The sequence below is a fragment of the Triturus cristatus genome, chromosome 7 (genome assembly GCF_964204655.1).
Source record: "Triturus cristatus chromosome 7, aTriCri1.1, whole genome shotgun sequence".
Taxonomy (NCBI): domain Eukaryota; kingdom Metazoa; phylum Chordata; class Amphibia; order Caudata; family Salamandridae; genus Triturus; species Triturus cristatus.
This window is the reverse complement of record NC_140590.1, coordinates 1,833,028,648-1,833,054,530: the sequence shown is the minus strand read 5'-3', so window position 1 is coordinate 1,833,054,530 and position 25,883 is coordinate 1,833,028,648. Positions and strand designations below refer to the sequence as shown.

Below are 25,883 nucleotides of genomic sequence, written 5' to 3'. Positions count from 1 at the left end.
AGCTGCGGTGCAGAGAGGTGTAAAAAGGGGCATGGCCTCTGAACACCTGTCTGCAACGCAGCTCCCTGGCGCATACGGGACATACCTGTTGGGCTATTTGGCCCCCAGGGACCCTCAGGATTGACGAGGAATTAATTCCCCAACTTAAACCGCGCTACAGGGTGTGTTTGCACACATGTGAATTCAGGCCCCGCCCCCTCCCTTCAACACATTGCAAACGCCCACCGTGGCGCGTTTTAAGTTGGGGGATTAACTCCCCTTGAATACTGAGGGTCCCTGAGGTGCGACTAGCCCACCAGCGACCTCCAGTAAGTGCCACAGAGCTGCGTTGCAGAGAGGTTTAAAAAGGGGCGTGGCCTCAGAACACCTCTCTGCAACACAGCCCCCTGGTGCATACTGGAGGTTTCTGGTGGGCTAGTTGGCCCCAGGGACCCCCAGTATTCAAGGGGAATTCGTTCCCCCTCTGCAAACGCGCAAGGGGGAGCATTTGCAGAGTGCTGCAAGAAGGGGGCGTGGCCTCCGGCGCATGCCAGTCTTTTTCTTTTTTTTTTTTGTTAAGAAGGGGGGCTGTGTGTCCCATTCTTTTCCTAATATTTTGGCCCTGGGGACCCCATCCCCCAGGGCCTGCCCCCAATTTCTTTATTTTAAATCAAAAATTGGGAAAGGGGACGCGTGGCCCCCCTCCCGAGGCCTTAATCGGCCCCGGGGACCCCATCCCCCGGGGCATGGCCTTTTATTTAAATAAGATTCTTTTGCAGGGGGGCTGCTTTGCCCCTCTCCTTAGGCCACTTAAGGCCCCGGGGACCCCATCCCCTGGAGCCGGCCTTTGTTTTTTTATTTTTTTCATTTAATTTTGGGGAGGGGGGCTGCATGGCCCCCCTCCCGGGCCACTTCTAGCCCCGGGGATCCCATCCCCCGGGGCTGGCCCTCTCTGCTGGGGACCGTGGGGGTGTCCCCAATCCCTCCATGGTCCCAGCCGGCTCCTCGTGTCCCCGTGTGGAAAAGCAATTTGTTTTGAATTTTGAAAGCGAGAGCAGGTTTCCTGCTCTCTTTTCAAAATTCAAACCAAGTTTGCCATGGCAGGGCGGGAGTCGCCAGGTTCCCGCCCTGCCATAGCAAACTACAGTGCCCCCGGGATGGGCACCCTGGGACACTACAGGAGCCGGCCCTTGGGGGTGGCGGTCCCCAGGGCCATCAATGGCTCCAGAAGGGGGGCCGCACGGCCACCCTCCTCACATTTTCAAAGCCCCGCGGGGTGGTGGTCCCCGGGGCTAAGTAGTCCGCCACGGACCCCCCAATCTAAATATTTAGAGCCCCGGTGAGGTGGCGGTCCCCGGGGCGTGTGGGGAGGCTTGAGCCCCCCCCCCCACACAAGGTAATATTTTTTTTTAAAGCCACGGGGGGTGACGGTCCCTGGGGTTGCGCGGGGGCAGTGTGCCCCCTCGCAATCAAAATTAAATCGAGCCCCAGGGGTTGGCGGTCCCTGGGGCTGCAGGGGGGCTGTGAACCCCCCCATTCTTTTCTGAAAGCCCGGGGGTGGCGGTCCCCGGGGCTGGGGAGGCCAGAGAGCCCCCCGCAACTAATTTAAAGAAGCCCCGGGGTGGTGGTCCCCAGGGCTGGGGGGGGCCTGAGAGCCCCACACCTAATTCAAAGAAGCCCCGGGGGTGGCGGTCCCCGGGGCTAGGAGGCCCCTGTGGGCCCCCTTTACATAATAAGATTTGCCCCCGGGATTTGGCCCCCCCGGGGGCTAATTAACAACGAAGCGCGGAAGCCAGCGCTTCGTTTTTTTTAATATTTCAGCTGAGATTCGTGCTGAGTGTGTCAATCTAGGCGATTTGTTTTTTTTTTAAATGATGTTTTGGGCCCTGGGGGTCCTTGTGGAACCCCTGAGGAGGCCTAGGGGGTCAGGGTGTTTCTACCCTGCCCCCTTTTTGCGTTTTGTGGGTTTTTTTCTGCTTTCTTGTGCCTCAGTTCTACCGAGGCACAAGATGGCTCCCAACCCTTTCTTGTTTTGGAGTGTTAACAGCCAATTAGCATACAGCTCGTGCTCGGCAGGGTGCGCGGATCCACCACTGCCATAGATATATATGTGATTTTGATTTACACCATTTAAAAAAAAGGCACGAGTGTGAACCAAGGTCTACGTCTCTGCCAAATTTGGTGTAATTTCGTTGAGCAGGTCGTGCTGTAGCTTCGATTAAAGGTTCCTATGAGAAATTGCACGGGGAAAACACATTTTGGGACCCCTTTTTTTCTTGGCCACTGCTTGATGAATCACCCCGAGACTTTCAGGATAGGAGTGGACCAGAGAGCCCCACCTGTTTTGAAACTTTCGCGAAGATTCGTCAACCGGCGCCAAAGTTATTCCAAATAGAATGTTGCGGATTTCCTATGGATAATAGTTCCTAACTATAACTACCTACTGGCGACCGCCAGTAGGTAATATATATATATCATACTAAGTATTGTAATCATCTCAGGATGACAATATCTACATAATATAGAAGACTGTGTACACCAGGTATTAAGATATGCAAATGTGCATGTTTTGATGTAGAAAGTGGGCTATCTGTAATGTTTTCACCACAGTATGAAAGTTGTATAATCTGTAGCACTTTCAGACATTGCCTATTTTAAGTGAATATTGTATTTTTTACCAAGTGTTTCACAGATTGTACACTGTTCTTAGTCAATACTTTTTAATATTCTGAAATGTATTTCTCATGAGAGTTTCACTGTCTGCAAACAGTGTGCTAGAGGGTAAACTCTCTCCATAGAATGGACAGTGTTTAAGCTGCTCACTTCTGTACTCATATCAACTTCATTTCCCATTGTAGGTTTGTGGACTGTTAGGGGTTTGAACAAATAAAAGCTGTCCATAGTAGGGCATTCGTTTTGGAACAGATGTTCAGTATTTTTATGAACCTGCCTTGCTATGAGCAATTGTATAGAGATTGAATACTGTATGCAATGAGGGTTTCACATATGTCTGTGGTTGATTGTTAATGTGAAGTACGCTACCCAGGAAGTCTATGCTATACAGTCAATGTGGCACATTACATATGCTTTCTGCACCTAAGGGAATTGTTTCTGTGATGACAACAATAATGACTCATATTCTTCTGAGCTATTTTGTACTTACTTTCAGAGCTCTAATGCTATACCCGTTTGTAAAGCAATGTGTACAAAAGAAGTTTGGAAGATGTCATCGATGATTTCATCAGTGATATCATCAATTATGCCATTTGAGATGTCATCGGTAATTAATTTTCTAGCACGTAATTAATTAACTAAAAGAAATGACATCAGGCCTCAAAGCTGGTGGGCGCAAGCTTACAGACATGCCGTTTTCTAGTTCAGCTGGGGAATCTTTCATCAGGGATGAAACAGGACTCATTCACAATCTATACATTCTAAGTTTTCATGTCTATATCAACCTTCTGACCTCATTCATCAATGTTATTTAATTTTTTTCTTTCTGTGTCGATTTCAGCGGCTTCTAGTTTTGCATCTTATTACGCATCTGATATTCATTGTCGTTTTCACTCAGGCACTATTAATTGTCTTATTGACTAGAATTCAGTAGACATGGTGACCATGTTCCAGTCCCCCTGGGGCACAATGCACTTTGTAGAGCTTATACTTATAAGTGTTTCTAAACCTGCACTGGCAAAGCCAATAGGCCTCACATATGCAAGATCTATTGGCTTTGTCGAATTTTTTTTAGATACTTTGTAGAGTGGAACGCCTGCTGTGCTGTATGTGCTGTACTTAAAAGAAAAGTGCTATCACCCTGCCAACATTGACCATGGCATTGCACATTTTAAAACTTTTTTCTTCTACTTTTAGCCTTGCTGCTCAGCAGTCACACCATTGCACAGCATTGGTAAAAGCATTGGCTTTGTTAATGCTTGTTTTAAATGTGTCAAGTATTCTTGAGTTTTGTGGTATGCATAATATAAATGTTGTAATATGTGAAGATAACAAAAATGCTCTGTTTTGATCTATATTCATATCTTTTAACACTAGTTTTCTGAGACAGATCTAAAATAGTGATTTCCTCACTCACATCATGCTAATAGTTTACCTTTTTGGGGGGGCTGGTATTTGAGAGCCAGACACTGAACAGAATTTTATGGAACAGTGAGTTATGTGTTTTGGATAACTTATTATGAATGGCTGAGCTTTGATCTAAATCTTATTCCTCGTTCCTTTTAACCTCTTCTATGCCCATGACGAGATAGTCTCGTCATGGAGCGCGGTTGCGCTGTGCCCATGACGAGACTATCTCGTCATGGACCCCGCCCGCTAATACAATGCCCGGCACAGGAGGGGGAAAGGGCGGGGCACTGAAGGGGTTAAGACTTAGAAGAGATCATGGGTTTAGCTCCTTCCTATCCATGCAGGTGTTGCCATCTGCTGTGCCCAGTTCCCATGTTCAGTGCAGCTCATCAGTGGATGGTGAGCTCCTAGTGTGCAGTCACTCGATGGTGGTTAAATAAAGGGCAAAGTTTGAGAGAAAAACAAACAGCTAATCATTAACCTATTGATCTTGTATTCTACTAACTTCAGTACATTATATGCATTTTCTTTCCATATCATCACCAGCTTCACACAAAAATAGAAGTAGCCTTGGAAAGGAGCAGATAAAGCTGGGTCTGGTTGGGTATAAATACCCGGATCTCCAGCAGGGGAATCACACTGCGAGCACTCACAGGACAACCATGAAGTTCCTTCTGATCTGTGCCCTCCTGGGGGCTGCTGGTGAGTTAGCATTACACCACATGTCACTGGGGAAGTTAACTTCATCAATCCACTCTCAAAAGGCAGGGTTTTCTCCCCATTTTCTCACCAATGTTAAAAGGGTGCAGGAGTCTTTGAATGTATGACCTGCTATTCTGAATGGGTCATTTCACATTTCTGCTAAATATATTGATTTGGGTCTATCACTGCTCATCAAGTGAAGGATGGAGGTCAAATGTGTCAATCCGCAGATCATCAAGGTTGATCAGCAAGCACATCGGAAGTTATTGAGATCCAACTCTGTGTCCATTGACAGAAAACTGGCATCCGCACAGGCCACACACGGCCGCCTTAACTTTATGGAGCGTAAAGTGGTCAGGAGTCCTGGACCGTGTGACCTGCTCTTCTGATTGGTACATTGAATTCATTATTACTACTCACCAAGTTATTGTACTACTGAGTGAAGGCCTACCACCACAAGCCATTACATTGGTTTGAGTGATTTAGTGTACAGTAGAATACCATGAAACCTTACTGAGTTTCATGTTAGTGAATCAATGTAAACAAACTTATATCAATCAAATATTGCAACAGCTTCTTTAAGATTGGTTCAGACCTCATTCTCTACAGCCCCTCTAAAATAGTGATTAGAGTGCAATTACTGGGAGACACACAACTGTGGTGCATCCCTCACTGGCAATTGTGGTTCCATTTGACTTGATCATGCCTTCACCCAATCGCCTACGTTGAATGAACAAACAGTTGTTTATATTTATAGCTGGGTGTCCAGCGTTATAAGCGCCTCTGAGTATACAAACTAGACATGCTAACTCTAAATGGTGAATGATAGTGATTCTTCTCTACTTTATGGAAAAAACGTTAATTATGCTTTAATATTTGGCCATTGTAGAGTATCTGTTGGACGGAGTTTTGTGCTTATGGAATATGAGAATGCTGAAGAGCAGTTTGTTGTTTTTTATACCATTTCTTTTTTTTTTCAAATGTTCTCAGAACGGAAATTCTGGGGATAGTTGTCAATCATACTTTTGTATATGATGGCTTGTTGTTTGATACTCTTTTTTAAAAATATATCCTACCTGGGCCAAAATCATTTCCGAACTACATGCCAGCGCTCTTTAGAATATTAGACTCAGGAGAGTTTGATAACTTGGCTACCAAACATTCATAGCATTTCCTTTAAAAAGTGAGAAATGCTGCATTGTAGGTAATGTTAAAAAAGCAATTCATTACAACAAACAGAGAAATAAAATGAATAGATTAATTCACCTTTGAAATGTAGCTATTACTTTTGCGGGTTATCTCTTTTCAGGTTGGTTTAAATTAAACTTAAATGAAAAACCAATAGGCCTATTGCATAGCTAGATCATGCACGAGACAAGGAGAATTACTGCTTCAAGAGACTTTTAGCCAAAAACTAATTCCTCATGACCAATATAGTGTTTGTTCTTTCTATGGTGATATTTCTGGGCAGCACGTTCCCTGATGACTTCAGGACATCACATTATGGTTACCACAGCAGTGCACTGAACTTTGTAGCTTGTTGTGTCAGTCTTATGCACTTGGAGCGTAATTTACAATGAATTGGCATAGGGCAGTACCATAAGTCTTTTAGCTGCACTGTCCTACGCCAATTCGAAAGGGAAGGAAGGCACCGTATTTACAAGATATGGTGCATTGCCCTCCTTTCAGCCAGCACCAGCGCACAATTTGGTGCCTAGAGCCAATGCAGGCCCCTTGCACCATGTTGCAAAGCTGTCTGAGTTGTTGGCAGGATTGTTTTTGTGCAAGACAGGAAACCTTCCTGCTCAAAAAAGAATCTATGGAAGCTTTGTCCTCCTACGTGCAGCACACATGAAAAGAGGAAAAAACAAGGAGAAATAAAGATATATCTCCTCTTGATGGCTCCCCTAGGGAGGCAGACAGTTTTGACCCTTTGCCAGGTTTACAGATCCTTGTAAATCTGGGAATGTGCCAAAGCCCATGGGTGCAGGACCAGACTGGCTGTAGCTGGCACTGGGTCTTTCCCTGGTGGGCCGCAAGGGTGGGGGCCGGTTTTGGGCCACTGGTGGGCCGTTTTTGTTACCGGAGGTCAGCAATATCGGCCCCCTGTAACAAAATCGGCAGAAACCGGCCCTAGGAAACAGTTCGGCCGCACACCCCCCTGCCCCACAGGGGGGGCGGCTGATCAGTTTGCCAGGGCCAGTTCTGGTTTCCAGTCCGGCACTGCATGGGTGCTGCAATGGAAAGCCCACTGCAACACCCATGGAATGCCTCCTTGATGCAGGGCACGGCAACACAGCAACTTGCGCTGTGTTCGCCTTACACTATATCTACGAGGTCATGAAAAGCCATGCAAAGTGGCTTTGCGTGGCCTCGTAGATATGGGTTTGCTCTCTTTACTTCCAGGGTATCATAAAAAGTGATGCTCCGGTGGTGCAAGGGGCTTGTAAATAAGCCCCCAAGTTACTATGACACGCCCATTCAGAAACCGATTGTAACAATGTTGTGCTCACCTTTTTATCTCTCTGGAGAGTTACATTCAGTCAGATTTTCAATTGACCAACAAATATGCAAATTATCTCTACGAAAATTCAACATTTACAGATCTTTCTCACCTATGTTCATCTAGCAGAATCTGATATTTTAAGAAAAGTGTGGCAGCTATTTGCTAATTTAGAATGTATCACCTCATCATCATAGTTGATGTCGGTGATGGTGTATGTGTCGCGCAATGGAGTATTTTATAAATTAATTCACCTTTGGTATATTTCTTGCCTCTCTTTCAGCTGCTTTCCCCATTGATGATGATGATAAAATTGTTGGTGGCTACACTTGTGGGAAGAATGCACTCCCCTATCAAGTGTCCCTGAATGTCGGCTACCATTTCTGCGGCGGGTCCCTCATCAACAGCCAATGGGTTGTGTCGGCTGCTCACTGCTACCAATCGTAAGTCCACTGAAGTTCAGCCATGCATGGTATTGGCTAGAGTATACATTTTTAGTGAATTCAACTTGCAAGAAAGTAATCACCCAAGCTGAATGTAAGACAATTTCAGTTCCATTAAGAACAGCAGGTCCTCGCCTGATAGACCAATCTAGATTATACTTAAAAGCAGGACATCTGACAGATGCCCTAGGAGTGAGGGCAGGAAGTACTTTTATTTCATAGAGTATCTAGGGAAAGGTGGGTAAACCCAATCTTTGTTATTAATATAATTCAATTCAATTATTGACCTACAGCGGCTCATTTATTTATTTGGCATTGAGCCATGTCAGCTGTTTTCAATTCTATCCCGGAACCTTTGAGCGTATGCTTCGGGACAGTCAATAGTTGAGCATATGGGTATAATTATTCTACCTAAACTTGAGAAGCTTCCAAATTGACCATATTAGCTCATGTATTAATTCCACGGTGTAGCCAAAAGTCTTTTCATTTTTGAAAAAGTGTCTATAAGCCCTCTGGTAAGAATTGAGTTTAATGGGTATTTTTTTGCTGCTTCTGTGCTCGAGGGCTCTTCCATGTTGTTAAAATGGCTGCAGATGCTTGTGTGCCCCCTTCTGTAATACCCATTGCACATGGACACATTTCATGACTGGATAGTGGAATAGAAATAGAGAATAATTGCGTATAATCCTTGGCAGATGAAGGATGTAGTGGTGCCATTCAAGTCTGAAGAATGCATGAGATATGAACATATATAACTAATACTGTTGTAAGGTCAACAATGTTCTGACGAGGACACCAAGTGATATCAGTTCTGGCTCCAGATGGCAAGTGAACAAATCTGACCACCTCAGTAGGAACACTCACTCTTGTTAGCAGGTTTCATGGGCCGGTCGGGGAAGCAGCATTTGAGCGCCCTGCCAGCAGTTTGTTATCCAAAGACAATGGTGTATTTACTGGCAACTCAAAGACTCAAATTGGTAATTTGGTAGTTTCAGATTGTTCCCTATACAAGACATGACACCATACAGTGGTGGCACACATAATATAAAATATATAACAGCAGACCCCAAGGAAATTCATTATTTAAGGCCTGTATCAAGGCATCCATTATTGAGGCAATCACTGAAAAACTGTGGAGAGAACAATTATAAGGCTTTCAAAGACAGCAGTACCCTTTGGATATCAGGTGATCAGAGTCTGACAGTCAATCAAGGACTCAATCTCCTGTCATGGATAGAAGGAAGCCTGGTCTCGTGGTGGGTGACAAACAGAAGGAGCAAACCCTGCTGCCCAACTGGTAGTTATGTATATGCAGATGGGAAGCCAGGATTGGCTGCAATGGGTGCTTTCTTGAGGCTCCCCATAGAACACTTGATATCTCATAAAAATGTCTCACAAGCTTGACATTGTTGCAGGAGGTATGGTACTTAAGAGACTAACTAAGTTGGTGAGGGTTGCTCTTACCTTATTAAAAAACATACCCGGGCGAAAACAACCAAATAGAAGAACATTTTCAAGACAGCTAAATGATTTCGGGCCAGATGTACGACCGTATTTTGCAGTCGCAAGGGGGTTGCAGACCCCTTTGCGACAGCAAAAAACGAGTTGGCCATGTACTGTTCCTATTTTGCGAGTCGTAATTTATTTGCAACTCACAAAATAGGAATACTGAGTCTCAATTAGGAAGGGGCGTACCAAGGTCATCTCTTCCTAATATCTAGTCCCGCAGCTATGTATGACTCATTTGCAACCGCAATTGCGGTCGCAAAACAGTCGCGGTTTACCACCCTTCTCAGAAATGGTGTTAAAGCACTTGCAAATGGGAAGGGAGCAGGGAACCCCTTCCCCTTTGTGAATGCAAGGAAAAATATTTTTAAGGGCAGGCGGTGGTCTCAGGGTCCTTTAAGGAAAACGGTTTGCATTAAAAAAAAAACGGCTTTATTGAAAAGCAGTCACAGACATCGTGGTCTGCTGACCCCAGCAGGCCACCATCCTTGTGAGGCTGGCCATTCCCAATGGGGTCGCAAATTGAGAGTGGCTCATGAATATTGATGAGCCTCGCATTTTGCGACCCCATTGGGAATAGCTAACAGTGCCTTTGACACTGTTGTACATTGGATTTAGCGCCTTGCAATTTGCGACTCACAATTTGTCGCAAATTCCAAGGCGCTTAATCCAATGGTCGAACATCGGGCCTAGGATGTATAAAACTGCTGTTTTGGCTATAAAGAATTAAAAGGCAATATTTAATTTGGTTCTTGTTCCAGACGTATCAATGTGAGACTTGGAGAGCACAACATTGCATCAAATGAAGGAACCGAACAGTTCATTGATTCCACCAAGGTCATCAGACACCCCAACTACAGCTCCAGGAACCTGGACAATGACATCATGCTGATCAAACTGTCCAGAGCCGCGACTCTCAACAGCTACGTCAAGGCCGTCGCCCTCCCATCAGGCTGCGCTGCATCTGGAACCCAGTGTCTGATCTCAGGATGGGGCAACATGTCCGGCAGTGGCTGTAAGTAGTCTAGGGGACAAGGATTTATCTTTAACAAGAACTATAAGTGGGGGGTGATGTGCAATTCACTATTAAATGGCAGGTCAATACCTTACAGAAAATTCATTAGAGCAATGCTCAGGGCCAGAATTTATCCCAGAGCAGTCTCATATTGTTGACCACCACTTCCAATTAAGTCTAATCGACATACAATAGGAGGTATTTAGTCTTTAATTGTGAAGTCAATTCTCCTGTTGAGTGTGCGGGTAATCAATGACATTGTACACTAGCAAATAATGTATGACAGGAAAGCAAAATAATATTAATAACTAACCTCTTTGTGTACTGCATTGCTGCTGGTTCTAACCTCTGCCAAAAGTCTAGAGGAAATGGAGAAAAAGGTGAAAAAAATGTCCTACAATTTACTGTAATGCACGGTATCAAATCGTGAAGGTCTCTCCACAGGGCATCTTATCCTCTTGATTGTTTAGATGTTTTATTGTGCAGTTATTCTTCTCATTATAATCTACAGTAGGACATGTGTTGTGCAGGACAAAAATTGTTATATTTCTATTGCCAACATAAATTAATTTGTTATCCGCTTTTCATCAGCAAACTACCCCAACACCCTGCAGTGCCTGAATGCCCCAATCCTGACCACCAGCCAATGCACCAGCTCCTACCCAGGGCAGATCACCAACAACATGTTCTGCGCAGGATACCTTGAAGGCGGAAAGGACTCTTGCCAGGTATGTGACATTCTAAGGTATTTCACACGGCACCAGCACAACGTACATAATTCATTGCACATCATGGTTGGATCTGTAGTAGATTCAGCTCATAGGAACTGGAGTAATAATTAATTGATAGACAGGACTCAATACTGGGTAAACTATTAAATCAAAATAAAATAAAATATCAAAGAGGTAACAAAACTCAAAGGTGATATTCAATACGTATTTGTCTGCCTCTTTAACGCATTTGTGTTACCAAGAAGAGTCCAAGGCACAGGTGCAGAACATTGACTCTTATTCTAGGGTTTTGTTTCGGTGGAGAAGAAAACGACTAGAAGGAGAGAGGAATATTTAGAAACAGACTAAAAGGCAATAAGTTTAGAAGAAGAACAAATTGATGAGGGTAGTGTTGGCAGGAGCTGAGGAAGGACTGAATTAGGAATGGATCCCTGGCTGATAAGCGTGCCTCTGGTTTTGCCACAGTGTGCACTGAATGCATCAATACCTTCTGAACAAGGCCTCGGGATGCATTCACTTTCCCCCTCTGTGAGGCCACCTTACTATCCCTTACTATGGGAAGAATAGATGTATTTTATACAAGCTCATTCAACAGGATCACTGTGTCTGGATTCTGGGTCGTGATCAGATCCCGACCCAATTCTCAGGAGAATACATCAGTGATGGAATAGGGCGTAAGGTGCTTTTCACATTCTGTGGGGAAATTGTACGATGAAAAGAGGACATTTGTTGCAGTGCACCTCACCTTCCAGCATGGTTTCAACCAAAACCATTTGAAAAAGGTTAGAAATTGCTATCCTTGGTCTTTTCAACCATGTAAATTTGCTCCTCCTTCACACACCAGGTCCCTTTAAAAGGTTCACAGCTAGAGTTCAGATATTTTCGTCATTTCTCTTGATTTTGTTCAGACCATCTCTCTTTATGCCTCTTCCAATCCATCAGGCTTGTAATCGTATTGCCTCACTGCTACTATGTACCCCACTGCCCCCTCAGTACTGGAACGCCCCACTCTAGGCTTTATCTCTCTCATCCCTGCGGTACCTTCAAAATGCTTCAGATGCGCTATATTCTAGAGCTCCAGAAAACCCCCTTTAACATTCCTCTAAGGCCAGAATAACAATAACACAGGGCACTAGCACCGCTAACTGGTCTCCAGACCTGGACACAATACTGGTGTCTGTTGACTTGTGCCTCGAGCATCTTGGGGACCCTTTTGTGATGTAGTCTGCAATCAAATCAACATTCTTCATGAATAAATGCATGCATAGACCGAAGACAAATAAATAAAAAAAAATTGCCAATGGCATTACAAATCAATTATGGGAAGTGATTGGGTGTTCATACAAAATGCTATGCCACATGCGGTGGTGTATGGTGCGACACTTAGGAAAAGTGCATTTGGCTAAAAAGGGATTTAACAACCAAAGTAATGATCAATATTTCAGAACACATACAACAGAATACTATGCTTGCAACCATTACTCACATGTGATGAATGATACAAGTTGTGATTTCATTATCGTATTCTGTCAGAGTAGTGCAATGAGGTTGACTTTATTGTACGCATTAGTCTCGGATTGCACATAGTATTCGCAATTCAACATTCTATGAACATTGTCTTCTTTCTTTCAGGGTGATTCCGGTGGCCCAGTGGTCTGCAATGGTCAGCTGCAGGGTGTGGTCTCCTGGGGTATTGGTTGTGCTCAGAGAAACTACCCAGGAGTTTACACCAAGGTCTGCAACTACGTCAACTGGATTCAGAGCACTGTGGCTTCAAACTAAGAACATTTCCTACCTGAGATGATGCTCACAGAATGTAACTTCTTGATTTGACTCTGTACTGCTGTGGAGGAAAAATAAATCATGGAATAAAAACTGAAGTTTATCTATTTTCTTTTATCTATTCCTTCCTGCATATGAATTGATCAAATACATTTAAATATAGCCTTCAGGCAAAACAAGCAATGGCAAAGTCAATAGGCCTCGAATTTTATATGTGCAAGTGCTTCTTCACTGATTGGTGAATTTGTCTGAGCATATAGACAAATGGAAGAATGACTAAATAGGTAGGTTAACGTATGGATGAATGAATACAGAGATGAATCAATAAATTATAGCTTGAATGTATGACAGAAAAATGAGTAACTTGGTCCTGGAATGGATGACTGGAATATTGAGTTCATTATTGAGTGAGTGAACAGCTTGAGGAAAAGCTTCTCCTGACATATCAAACACACTGGTATCAGACAACCATGGGCTCCCACATCATCTAACCATTAAGAAAGACTATTTCTGAGACTGTAAGTGCCAAAAAGACAACCTTCAGCTCTAATAAAGCTTCCCTACCAGAATTGTTACCAAATGGTGATTTAGGTTCCAAGTAAATAAAAACAGAATGGCTCCCGAGCCATGCTATCTTTCAGCAGCAGCCATGGTCCGTGCAGGTAACAATGGTGGGACAGAGGTGGGATTTCAAGGGGCGATGTGGAGGGACAATTAAATAAATAATTAATTTTGCCTCTGCATCGTTCCTCGAAATCCCCCCTTACCTGGCCCCACCGCTGTTACCTGCACGGACCGTGTCTGTTTAGAAAATATACCACTGCTGTGCAGTCAAGCATCGTGTCAAAATCCAGGATCCTATGGCACCAGAAGGTTCTGCCTCAGTGTGGTGGATGTCTGCTACTCACTGTGGACTGACCACATCTATACTAAGAGGTTCCGCACATCCTGGTCACAAAGTGAAACGGCCAGTCCTATGACTGCATATGTCAAAAAGACAACCTTCAGCATTTATAACTCTTTCCTTACAAAAGTGTCACTAACATGTGATGTAAGTACTGAAAATACTCAGAATGCTTCCCAGACCCTGCATGCTTTAGCAAATGTGAGTGTAAACCGCTACCTCTGTGAGGTCCAACATCCTGTCCGAATCGAAGATGAGATGGCCCCAGAAGGTTCAGCATTAATATCCACTCTCGGTTATTCAAGTGCCAGAAAAGTCAGCCTCTCACTTAATGATTGACCACATCTATATCAAAAGATTCTGCACTTCTCAGATACAAAGGTAAATGTAGCAAGGAAATCATCGCTCCCTGATAGAAACCATAACATTTCACTGCATTGTAGAATGAGAACGACTCCAAAAATGCATATGGTAAAAGGAAGCTCTCCTAGAGGCCTGGTTTAAATCAGCAAAACAAAGGATGGGGCAGTTGGCTGCACTGAATATAGTAAACAACCATCTAATTTAATTTTATAGGACACTTAGGGCCATATGTAGGTAGGTCAATACCGGTCGGTAACGGACGATTTTCGGTAAATATACCGTTACCGACCGGTATTTAGGCTTTTGGGATGTAGGGGGATCATTTCTGTATTCGGTAATATACCGAATCGGTAAAATTACCGAATCAGTAATTTTACCGATTCGGTAAATACCGAATACAGAAATGAGATGTAGGGGGAGTGTGTGGTGGGTGTGGGGATTCGTTATTTACCACCAACTGAAAGTTGGTGGTAAATGACGAATGACTCAGTAAATGCATTTTTTGGCCCTTAGATGTGTGCAATGTGGCAGACACACATGCCCTCAGGGCATGTATGTGTGCCACATGTGCACACATGCAGGAATCAGGGGTGCAACAGGGTGTCAATGTGACACCCTGCCACCCTTGATTGAGCTCCCCCCATTACCGATTCGGTATTTACCAATTCGGTAATGGTAACTGGCTTCCCATTGAATCCTATGGGCCTCCTGGCCCATAGGAATCAATGAGATACAGGTTACCATTACCGAATCGGTAAATACTGATTCTAAAATACCGACACTTACCGAATCGGTATTTTTTTACCTACATTACATTTACCGATTCATAAATACCGAATCGGTAAAATTCGGTATTTAAGAATCGGTAAATGTAATTTACCTACATAAAGCCCCTAATGTGCTATTCTAAACTTGGGGCCTATTGAAAAATGTTCAGCAGAATATGCACTTGTGGGTTTTGCCAGATACTTCCATCAAGGAACTACCAATGAAAGGAATGGCAATCATTACATGTTAGAGTAACCTTTTCACTCACACAATGTGCCTCTCAAGTTGTGGGCACCATAATATCAGTTTTGAGCTAGTGCATCAAAACGTGTTTCTTTTTGTTGAAGTTGAAGTATGTAGACAATACTTCAACTCCTGGAAGCCGATAACATCATACTTTGCTTTTAGCCTTGAATGTCAACATGCAAATACTTACATTTAGCTTTTTACCCGCATGGTGTTATGCATCCTATATAGTGCACTCTCATCCTCATGCACTATGTGGCAGTAAGGGCCTTATCAGGACACCGTTGCAGATACGGGTCGGACTGTACTCCAGTCGGCAGTCCCAACCGCTGAATAATGATGCGACTGGACATGATGCGGTTGCACAAGCTCCCATACAGTAAAGAGAGTTTGGTTCATCCCTGCACCTCAAGGTGCCTGCCACATGGTGCAGGGATAAACAGTTGGGCACCATAGATGCCCCCTTGTCCCCTAACCAGAGTCCGCTAAGGGCCCCCAAACTCGCTTTCTGAGAGACTTTTCATGTCAGAAAACCCGGCATGGAATGCCATCCAAGGGGATTACATGCCAGTTCCCACTGGCAGACAAGCACCTTGAGCCCATCGGAAGCCAGCTGGAATGTCTGGCCAGTTTCAAAACCAATAGCCTCCATTGTAATGAGGCTGTCGGTTTTGAAACTGCGTTGCGTTGCGGCTCGGAAAGCCTGTGAGCTGAGTTCTTCTTGCTTTTTCTGAACCTAATCTGCCCCCAAGTGTTTGTCTTTGCATCTCATTAATAATCATACACTACATAACGTACACATGCCCTCTTATACTATGTGACAGTAAAAGTTTCCTTTTTTATCACACGAAAATATGCTCTCTATATAGTGTACACATTTTCACGTGTACTATGTGACAGGAAATGTTTCTCTTTTTATCGCATGGATACACACACCCTATATAACGTACACATGCCCTCTTGTACTATGTGAGAGGAAAAGGTTATCTGTTTTCACATAGAGATATACACTTTATAAGGTGCACACACTTTCACTTGTACTATCTGATAGTAAATGTTTGTCCTATTATCACATGGATATGCATACACAATAAAGTGTATATACATTTACTTGCACTATTTGACCATAAATGTTTGTCTTTGTATCACATGGATCCACACACCCAGGGTGTTTAACGTTTCAACTGACAGTTGTCACAATGACCATATCTCACTTTCCACTTGGATGCTTGCAAGTTTTTAGTTTACAGAAATACTTCAGAACTTAAATATGTAACACAGGGGTACACATTGCACCATTCACAAAAGCTAAAATTCGTCTATTTTTTTGTACTAGTAACAGGTATTTACATTTTTAAACTATGGCACACTTTTTGTGGGGGTAAATCAGCTCACAGGGGTGGGTGTTGCTATCTAAGGATATAAGCTTGCAGCTAGCCACAAACATATTAGATTCTCAACCTCGAAACAGCTAAAGACGACTTCGTATTAGGCAAAGAAGCAGAGGGGGAAAGAGTTTACTCTGGAGAAATAAAGGTCGATCAGTGCAAGTGCATTTACACTCTACATCTGGTCCAGCAGAAATGCAGATTTACTAAATATCCTATTACATAAATTTTAGCAAATGCGACGACTCTTGAGTATCACTAGAAATTTTCAAATACCCACCAAGACAGATGCCCCTGATCAATATCAACACTGCTGGGCCACTAAAAAGCACTCACCGGCAGACCATGCCACCATGCTCAACAAGGCCAACAATAAAGACCTCCTTTGGTGCCAGGCGTTCCTTTCTAGAGGTTGCACTAGAGAGGGTACCTACGGTAAGGGGTTCAGAAATGGAGCAGCAGGTAATAATACTTTTCATAACTATTGTAATTCTTGATATAATATTGGAATGCATGGCATGGTGGTATTGATGCCCGTTTTAATGCTGCTTCACCATGGTAATTGGTGGAACACTGTGAAGACGCAAGGGATACTGATACCCACTTCTGGCACAATGCTGGCCCTGCCATGGTGTTTATTCTTGGCATAATGGATGTAGTTCTTGGTATTTCTTTGACAGGTGACACTTTTCTTTGTACTTATGAGAAAATAATCCTTTTTGCCCCTGATCCCTCCTATTTTTTGACTAGTTCTGGTGGTAAATAACTCTGACTGTGCCCAGGGCTCTGCTAACCAGGTCAAGAACCAGTGTTCTGATTAAAAGGTATATGGCAATTTATATTTTTTTACGAGCAATCAACCTGTTAGTCCCTACTATATGGTAGGGCACATATTTTTAGATGCCCAGCAGATTTAATGCACTTAAGTATGTACACTGCTGTGTTGCCTGCTGTCTTTTTAAAAGTCAGCTCTGCTTTCCAAGCTGTTTTTAAATTTCAATTATATGCAAATTCTACTTTCTATTTAAAGGTACTTTCAAAGTGTAAAACAACCTTATTTTTACATAGAAATCACCCCTAAGATCTACCCTAGGTGCCCCCAGGGTAGGGTGCCATGTAAACATAAAAAGGAACATTTAAAAAAATGTTGTATGTGCCCTGGTGAGGGAATAACTACTGATTTAGTTTTTCCCCATTGAAACATTTTAGCTTCATAGACTAATATGGGAATACTACAATAAAGTGCATGCACAAAGAGGACTGCACTATGAATGACTGCACCTGCTGCACACTAAGGAATTACAGCCCTAAGGACTTTGTGTTGCTTCAAAAAGAGGAGAGGACTCCCTGAAAGCAACAGGTTAAAAGAGCACCACCAGCATGATCTCCAGTAAGAAGAATCCAGCTGACCCCCTTCAGTTGGACTTTAAAGGATTTCACCAGGTGCATTGTGGGAACTGCAGTTAAAACTTCTGAGGAGAAACTCAGAGACTCTGTAACCTTGGACTTGCGTTTTGGACATTTTGAGCCCTCAAGAGGTACTTCAGGAAGAAGTTCCAGGAGTTTGGAGCAGTTTGGGATAACTTTTGAAAAAATCTCCATAAGGTGACGTCGAGAGTTGAGCCAATTATGTCGAACCATGACCGGCCTGGAATTCAGGTTTGTCCCGCTGAAAGATCCAGAGCTCAAGACTTCGAGGAGTTGACCTGGGGTTCCCGCTGAACCAAAATGATAAAGCTGCTGTGAATTTGGCCTGCTGGAGAGGCCCTCTTGATGTTGAGAGAAAATATTCCAGAAAAGTTTATAAGTGCAAAGGTAAAATTTTGATCAAGGTCTCCCACTTAGTGTATCCTACCAGGGCTCCATCACGGTCAGCTTCAAAATTTTAATTCTCACGGTCAAATGCATATCTCCGGTTCCCTACCTTTGAGTTTTTCTCATTTATATGTCATTTTAAATGATGGTCTAAATTGGTGTTGGATTTTTATTGGATGTTGTGCCTTACTTATTACCTGTATTCGTGATTTTAAATGCCTTACGTACCTGTCTCCTAAGTTAAGCCTGCCTGCTCAATGCCAGCTACCAAGGGTTGAGCAAGGGAATAATTAATTGAGCACATGTTTGGTCCTTATATTGCATTGGTGGCGATATTTCTATTGTTCGGTGCGTACTCACTCCTACTAATAATCCAACTTCCAACAGGACTGAACTTCCAATGGCTTCAAGGGAGCTCAGACTACCATTGGACACTTTTATACATTGGTTATAGACAGACAATTTTATTTATGTGCCAAAGCGACATACCATACAGACATGACCATATTCATCCATTTATGTGCACCATTCCCAGTCGGTTATCAAAATCTGCAGCATTTCTAGTACATTTTGTTAGGAATATAAAGTATAATATTTAAAATAGAAAGAGAAGAAGAACGTAGAAGAAACATGGGAAACCCCATCCCTTCCTAGTCCCACCCAGCCCCACTCCCCCCACCATTTGTAGGGCAGAAATTCGGACTTGAAGTTTAGTGTCCACATCAGGTTAGCAAACTCAACATAGCTGAACTAAACTTCCAGGGTAAATGCTGACACAGTAAAAGGATGGTTTGCAGTGGAAATCTCATTTAAGCTTCATATGAATTAGCAAAATAGTCCACTCCAGATGCTTCCCCAGACCCTCTGCAATCCAACAAAAGGTCTGCCTCCAGTGCAAGCTCCCTGGGGTCAGAGTACCCACAATCCACTGGGTGTTTGCATAGCTCTGGAAAACAGGGACTTAAAATATGCTCTCCAACAATTGAATCAAACAGCCCCCCACAGGTGTTAACCAAACTACCCTTCACCCAACCATCCAGTGCCTCAGAAAAGTACCCCACATCACTCTCACAAGACTGGTGAGTCAGTGTCTAACTGTTGCTGTCTCTGCACCCATTGTCTTCTGGCTGGTCTCCATCCTCACTTGCTGTGGATTCTATCGTGGGGGAACCCCTCTCCCTGCACCTCTCATCTAGAGTTTGTAGAGCGTCCATCCCACTACCAGGAATATTATCCCCTGTGCCAGTTCCCCAATCCACCTCAGGGACACTGTGCACCACTGGAGTAACCTCACAATCCTGAACCCCCTGGTGTATGTCAACCCCCTACTTGAAGCAGGGTCCCAAAGCTGTGTGTGTGTGGACCTCATCCTTAGTACTGGTCCTAACACTTTTGCTGCCACTATCTGGGCTAGGCCTCACCCTACTGGCTTCCCGGTCCAGCTCTCTCATTTTAAACTCATGGTCTAACATCATCCTTTTCTCCTCCGTGGCTAACTTAAGCTTCTCCAGTTCCACAGCAACTCTCCTTGCTTCCCGCCTGTCCTCCAGCTCCTCTGGGGACAAACTGCTGCTGCCTGGCTTAGAGGGTGACCCCCCTCCCAAAAGCACATCCACCCTTGGAATAGGATCCTCTGCCTACATGCCTAGATCCCCAGACAGTTCACTAGCATGTCTAGCTGCTACCCAGGCCCTCAGCACCTTTTGTAGCTCCTCTCATCTGGTGAAGCCCCTGATTTGAACTTTGAGGTTTTTGCAGATCTCCTTCAATTCCAACACACATTGTAGGTTTCTAACGTCTCCTCCTCAAAGGCCACTTCCAAGGATGCAACAGATGATGCAATTGATTCAGGCATGTTGTACTGGAAAGTTCAAGTTCAAAACCAATGGAAAGGCAAAAATAGACCAAATATAATATTATGTGGTACGTAATGATCTGCGACATGGTAGTTGTGCACACCAATCACTGTAAGTCAAGTGCAAACACAAGTTCTATTCTCACTGCTGACAAACAATGTTAGTAATGGTATTCTTAGCAGGCTATGGCATGTGCCAAAGCCAGGCAGAAACCACCACTCTAGTCAGGATAAGGGAGTTACACTTCTAAAATAACCCCTGCTCACCCCCTTGGTAGCTTGGCACATGCAGTAAGGCTTATCTTATAGGCAGTGTGTAAAGCATTTGCACATAACCCATAGAAATACAGTGTAAGCACTATAAAAGGACACCACACCACTTAGAAAAATAGCCAATATTTTTATATACATTAAGACAAGACCAAAAACAATTAAAATCCACAATACAGTACCTATAAATCTACAGTTGTCAAAATAAGCTTTAAAAACAGTTCCTTGATGTCGATAGCGCCTTCCGGTGCTATCAAGGTGTTGTGAGCAAACAAATCCAAACAGTTCTGGCTGACTGCGGCGACGCGGGCCAGCTAACGTGTTGGGAATACCCACAAACAGTACCTTTTAGAAATGATGGTGTCGGTGACCTCTTGTTGAGCTTCCAAAAACACGGCGTCCGCAGGCGTTGGTTCCGGAGGTCGGTGCAGGAGTCATCAGGGCCCTCGGAGTCACACGTGTTGCAGGTCGATCTCCTGTCTGTTGGAGTCAGGAGCGCTGGCGTCGGCAGGCGTCGTGTGCTGCGGTGTGAAGTGCAGCGGTGTGGTGTGTGGTGCACTCAGGTCGCGGTGCGAGCAGCGGTTTGGTGGCATCATCAGATGGCATCGTCGGTTAGACCAGGGTCACGGTGTCAGATGAAGGCAGTGCTCATCACGGTGCTGGCAGGTCACGGCGGAAGAAGCGTCGTCGTTGGTGCTGAAGCGCTGTCATCGGCTGACGAACTGATGAGGGAGGTGCGTTGTGTAACTTACGAGCTGTGCCATCGAACCGTGGTGCAATCAGCGGCATCAATTTCAGCATGGATCGGCATTGTCAGGAAGGCCAAGTTGTTGTCGTAAAGTGAGGCGGTGCGGAGTGCGGTGCCTATAGGTTGAGGTGCAAGCAGGGACTTGGTGGCGGTGTCAGCAGATGTCGTTGTTGAGACCAGGGCAGGGTCGCAGTGCCATGTTGTGGTGGTGCCCTCTGCGGTGCCAAGATGTCATTGTGAAGTGAGGCGGTGCGTAGCATGGTGCCCACAGGTCGCAGTGTGAGCAGCAGCTCGGTGGCAGCGTCAGCAGATGTCGTCGGTGAGACCAGGGTCACAGTGTGGCGTTGCGGCGGTGCCCTCTGCGGTGCCATCAGGACACGGAGTCAGCAGCAGCATCGTAGACGTCGTCGAGTTGCTTTTCCTCTGTTGCAGCACAAAACACACATCTCCCAGTGCTGCGGGCAGAAGAGCTTGAAGTCTTTGTTGTTCCTGAGACTTCTTCAACAGGGAGAAAGCTCTACCACAAGCCCTTGGAGAAACTCACAAAGCAGATTGCAGAAAGACCCAGCCTCCTCGTTGTCCGGGAGAACAGTGGTCCCATGGGCAGTGCTCCTCGAGCGGTCGCTGTCTTTCTCGCCTTCCACCCGATCAGTAGGCAGGCCCCGCTTGATGTTCCTTCTGCGACCGGCGCTGGTTTCTTCATTCTCGCTGTCAGGGCCATTCGTTCTCCACTCTTCTTCCTTTCTCGCCTCCGACTCCCGCACACCACACACCGCTTCTGCCACCCAGCAGTCCTTTGTAGGGGGCACGTCCGCCCATCCTCCCGAGTCAGCTAGACCGATGACTCCACTTCCTGGGTTTTCGGCGGCGTCCATATTGCATTGGTCGCCGCCGCCGTCGGATGGTCGAGCACCATCACAGTGTGGTGGGAGGTTTTATTTATGTTTCTCCAGACATTCCACCACTGTTATGCCATGACATTGTGTTGGACCACAATGGTTCATTTTGCTGTGTGTGGCTCTGTATTTGAAAGTGTTGCGATGAGAATAGGCTGATATAATGTTTGTATTACTCCTCTTGTTACACCAGTTAGTTTGAAAAATTGTTCTGTTGGGGTTAGGTTGCACATACCTGTTTCTTTTATGGTTAGGTGGGACTCCCAATGTCATAGTTTTGCAAAATGCAGTCCATCTGATTTTTCTAATTTAAAAGTCAGTTAAAAGCCAATAAAAACTTTGATAATGGCCTAGTCGTACATATCTCTCACCATTAGGCTACCTCACCTAATCCATGCATCAAGTTGGCCAGGTTTAAGCACAGGTTTAATGGCCCAGTTAAAGTGAACAGGGGCATATGGGGAGTGGTATGGGGTCAACCATAATTTCTTATAAACTTCGTCCTATATCGCCAGGGTGGTTTACAATGCGTTTTTTAAGCAGAGGTTAGGTGGCCTCTCAATGATAGGTTCCCACACCAAGTCCCACACGATGGGCCTACCAAGGCTCTCTCCATGTGGACCCATGTCTTTTCAAACACTCTCATACTCTGGACTACTAGAACACAATGTTGGGATGCTGTATAGTGGGTGTTAACGGCATGGAGTGCTAGACCTCACTTTTCCTGTGATCTACAAAGTTTCTAGTAGGATATCCATGGTCTTCCCCTTCCAGATATCTTTAAGGGACAGGTAGTGTAAAGTGTTGAGAGAAAAGCTCTGGAAGGCGTATGGGTATGACATGAAACAGTTAAAAGAGTCCCAGCAAAACGATCATTTTAGGTGCTGTTATACTGCGCAACCATGATGCTCGTAGGGCTTCCCAATTCTGTAGGGCACCTCGAATCTCTGTCAAGAGAAGTCAGAAATGAATCTTAAAAAGATCTGATAGGTGCAGTGATATCTTGACGCCCAACAATGTAACATGTTGACACGCCCACATTTTAGTGAACCCTCTCCTAAAGGGCAGTTACCTTTATGCGCAGAAGAGATAGGTTTAATATTTCTGATTTGTTTCAATTGATTTTAAAGCATGATACCTGTTGGAATTTTAAAAAATTGGACTGGAGCTTCAGCAGGGAGGCATCCAGTTCTGTCAAGGCTAATAAAATGTTGTCCGTGAATAGCATGAATTTATGTTCCTCTCCTCCTAAGTCAAGGCCACTCTTGTCTTTATGCTCCCAATGATGGGCTTCCATGGTTACAATGCCTAAGGCAAAAAGTAGTGGTACAGGGGGAAGCCCTGTATAGTGCCTCATTTCAGCTGGGCTATGGCGATTGTGTCTCCATTGAGAAATATCCCCGCTAATGGGAATTGACATACTGTCAGAGTCAGGCTCAGGAATTCGGAGCCAAACCCAGCTCTCCCAAACACGTTGGTCAGATACCAGTTCACCGAGTTGAAGGCTTTTTCTGCATCCAGTATTGCCAGTATCACTTTTTTCTTCCTTATTTTGATGAGGTGGACCACCCTGCATAGAATATCATGTGTCTGATGGATTTTAGTGAAGCCAAATTGGTTCAAGTGTACAAGTACTGCCAGGATGTGCTCAAGGCAGGACACCAATTTTTAGTGAAGGATTTTACATCTACATTTAGTATTGCAATATGGTCATATGATGTGATGTGCATTTCCCTGGGTTGTTATGTTATCAGAACCTGTAGAGCGTACATACACCAGATGGTTCCTTGGCACTGGGGTAAAATAACCAATGCCCACTGTCCATGAATCAGAAATGAGCCTGTTAGAATGGACAGGTTTTTAGGCATTGTCTGAATCTGGTATAACATGGGGGATTGCCAATGGAAGGGAGTTCTGAATACCTATGGGCAGTGCCAAAAGGGGCCCCCTGTGTTGGCTGCGGGGGCTATTATTACACCACTGACTTGATGTTTTTGGTTGGGGGGACGTGCCCTTGGTGGCTGGCCAAAGCGTGGGGTTTCACAGGTCATGCCTGCTACTGGGTATGATAATCTCAGTCTTATCTGAGTTTAATCTGCGTTAATTGCTATTTATCCAATTGTGCATGAATAGCATTGTGTTTTGAAAAGTATCTTTAAATTCAGGTGAATCATCAATAGCAAAACTAATTGAATATCATCAGCGTAATAGTAAATACTAATCTTCATCTTTATCAAAGAGTGTGCAAGGGAGCATATGTACAAAGTGAACAGGTGGGTTGAAAGAATTAACCCCTGGGGCATTCCACATGTAAGTTGGACTTTAAGTGAGTGGAAGGGGAATAGACGAACCAACTGGACGCAGCCCTTCAGTAAAGGGGTGTCCCACTCGGGCGTCATCCCCTGGAGGACAGTGGCTCTGACACAGTGGATCAGAAGTTTGTGGAGGAACATGCCGTCGGCCGCCGAAGGATACAAGTGCACTAGCACCTGAGTGGTACCCTTATCAGTCTCTGTTGGCTCTTTCCCCAGCCTATTAGAGTAGTTATGGTTTCATTAATTGGCGGTGTTACTTCTTTAGTTGTTGTGAACAAATTGTAGTCCCTTGGTTATGTAGGGGTTAGTAATAATGAGCCAAATGCTTTATAAAAGCACTGTGTGTAGCCATCTGGGCCGACAGCCTTGTTGTCTTTTAAAGTTTTATTGGCTGCCTTAACCTTCACCTCAATTATAGGATTGTTCAGCCTACTAATCAGGAATTAGGAAGTTGACACAATGGTACTCTGCTCGACGTCCAGTTGGTAGTCCGCTGTATAGATTTGTAAGGAATAGGAATGGAAGGCTAAGAGCTTCTCATCCTCCTTTACTAGTTTTATCCTGTCATCTAACACTATCTCCTTCACATATTTGTGTTCTTGTTTTATGTGGACGAGGCGAGTCAAAGTAGGCCCTCCTACATAGGAGCCCCTACATTCTAAGGTGACATTAAAGAGGTCATGATCTGTGACCAAAATTGTACCTATTTCTGATTGAGGACCTCAGTGTAAAAGAGGGGAGTTCAAAAATACATACTGGATTCTAGAGTATCTTCTGCACATGAGCGAGAAGAATGTATAGCCTCGTTCCTCTCTGTGGTTCTCACACTAGATGTAATGGAGGACAGATTCCCTCGGTTTGCTCTTAAGTTTGCATGAGAAGCCTACAGAGTGCGGAGTAGATGGGTCAGTTCTGTGTACACTGTGGTTCTAAAATGAATTAAAATCGGCGATAGATATGATGTTCCCTTCAGCAAAGTGAGTGAGGGTATAGAATGTTTTACTTATAAAGTCATCCTGTCCTGTATTTGGAGCATACAACACTGCAGTGGTAAGTAAGGGCCCTCTAAAATCCCATTAAGATTAGGCAACTACCCTCTCTATCTCTTTGGCTTTCTAGGCAGGAAAAAAGAAGATCATTCCAGTAAACGAAGGCAACTTGATTATGTTTGCTTTTACCTGAAGAATAGTATGCTTGCAAGTAATGTTTGTTTGTAAATTTAGATTCTCCTCCCTGTTTGAGGTGTGTTTGTTGTGGTGCAATTATGTCATGCTCCCAATGCTTCCTGAACTGAGAGCATTTGGACCATAAGGTTCTGTGGTATATGTGTCTCCAGTCAAGCCCAACTCCTCACATGCAGTCGGTACAATTGTAGATTACTCACTGTGATATTTTCAATGCGGGTGAGCATAACTGTAAAAATCATATGGTTTTAGCGCTGTGTGGTCTAATTGGAATATGTTCTATGCCCGTATGCCCTTCCTTAACCTCTACCATTTTCCCAATTTGAATAAGTCAAACAAGATTTTAGATAAAATAAATTAGTGCAATTTCATTGCGTTGTAGGGGCC

The 25,883-nt window shown here is 44.3% G+C and overlaps 1 protein-coding gene and 1 gene segment (V, D, J or C); one reads left to right on the top strand and one right to left on the bottom strand.

Moving 5' to 3' along the window:
- Window positions 1-25,883, bottom strand: part of LOC146813330 (T cell receptor beta constant 2-like) — a 934,578-nt gene that overhangs the window by 554,595 nt on the left and 354,100 nt on the right.
- Window positions 4,636-12,842, top strand: LOC146813335 (trypsin-like). Its single transcript, XM_085620147.1, has 5 exons — window positions 4,636-4,764; window positions 7,551-7,710; window positions 9,978-10,231; window positions 10,823-10,959; window positions 12,595-12,842. Exons 1-5 carry the CDS (start codon window positions 4,725-4,727, stop codon window positions 12,742-12,744), a joined length of 741 nt encoding a protein of 246 aa, XP_085476273.1. The 5' UTR covers window positions 4,636-4,724; the 3' UTR covers window positions 12,745-12,842.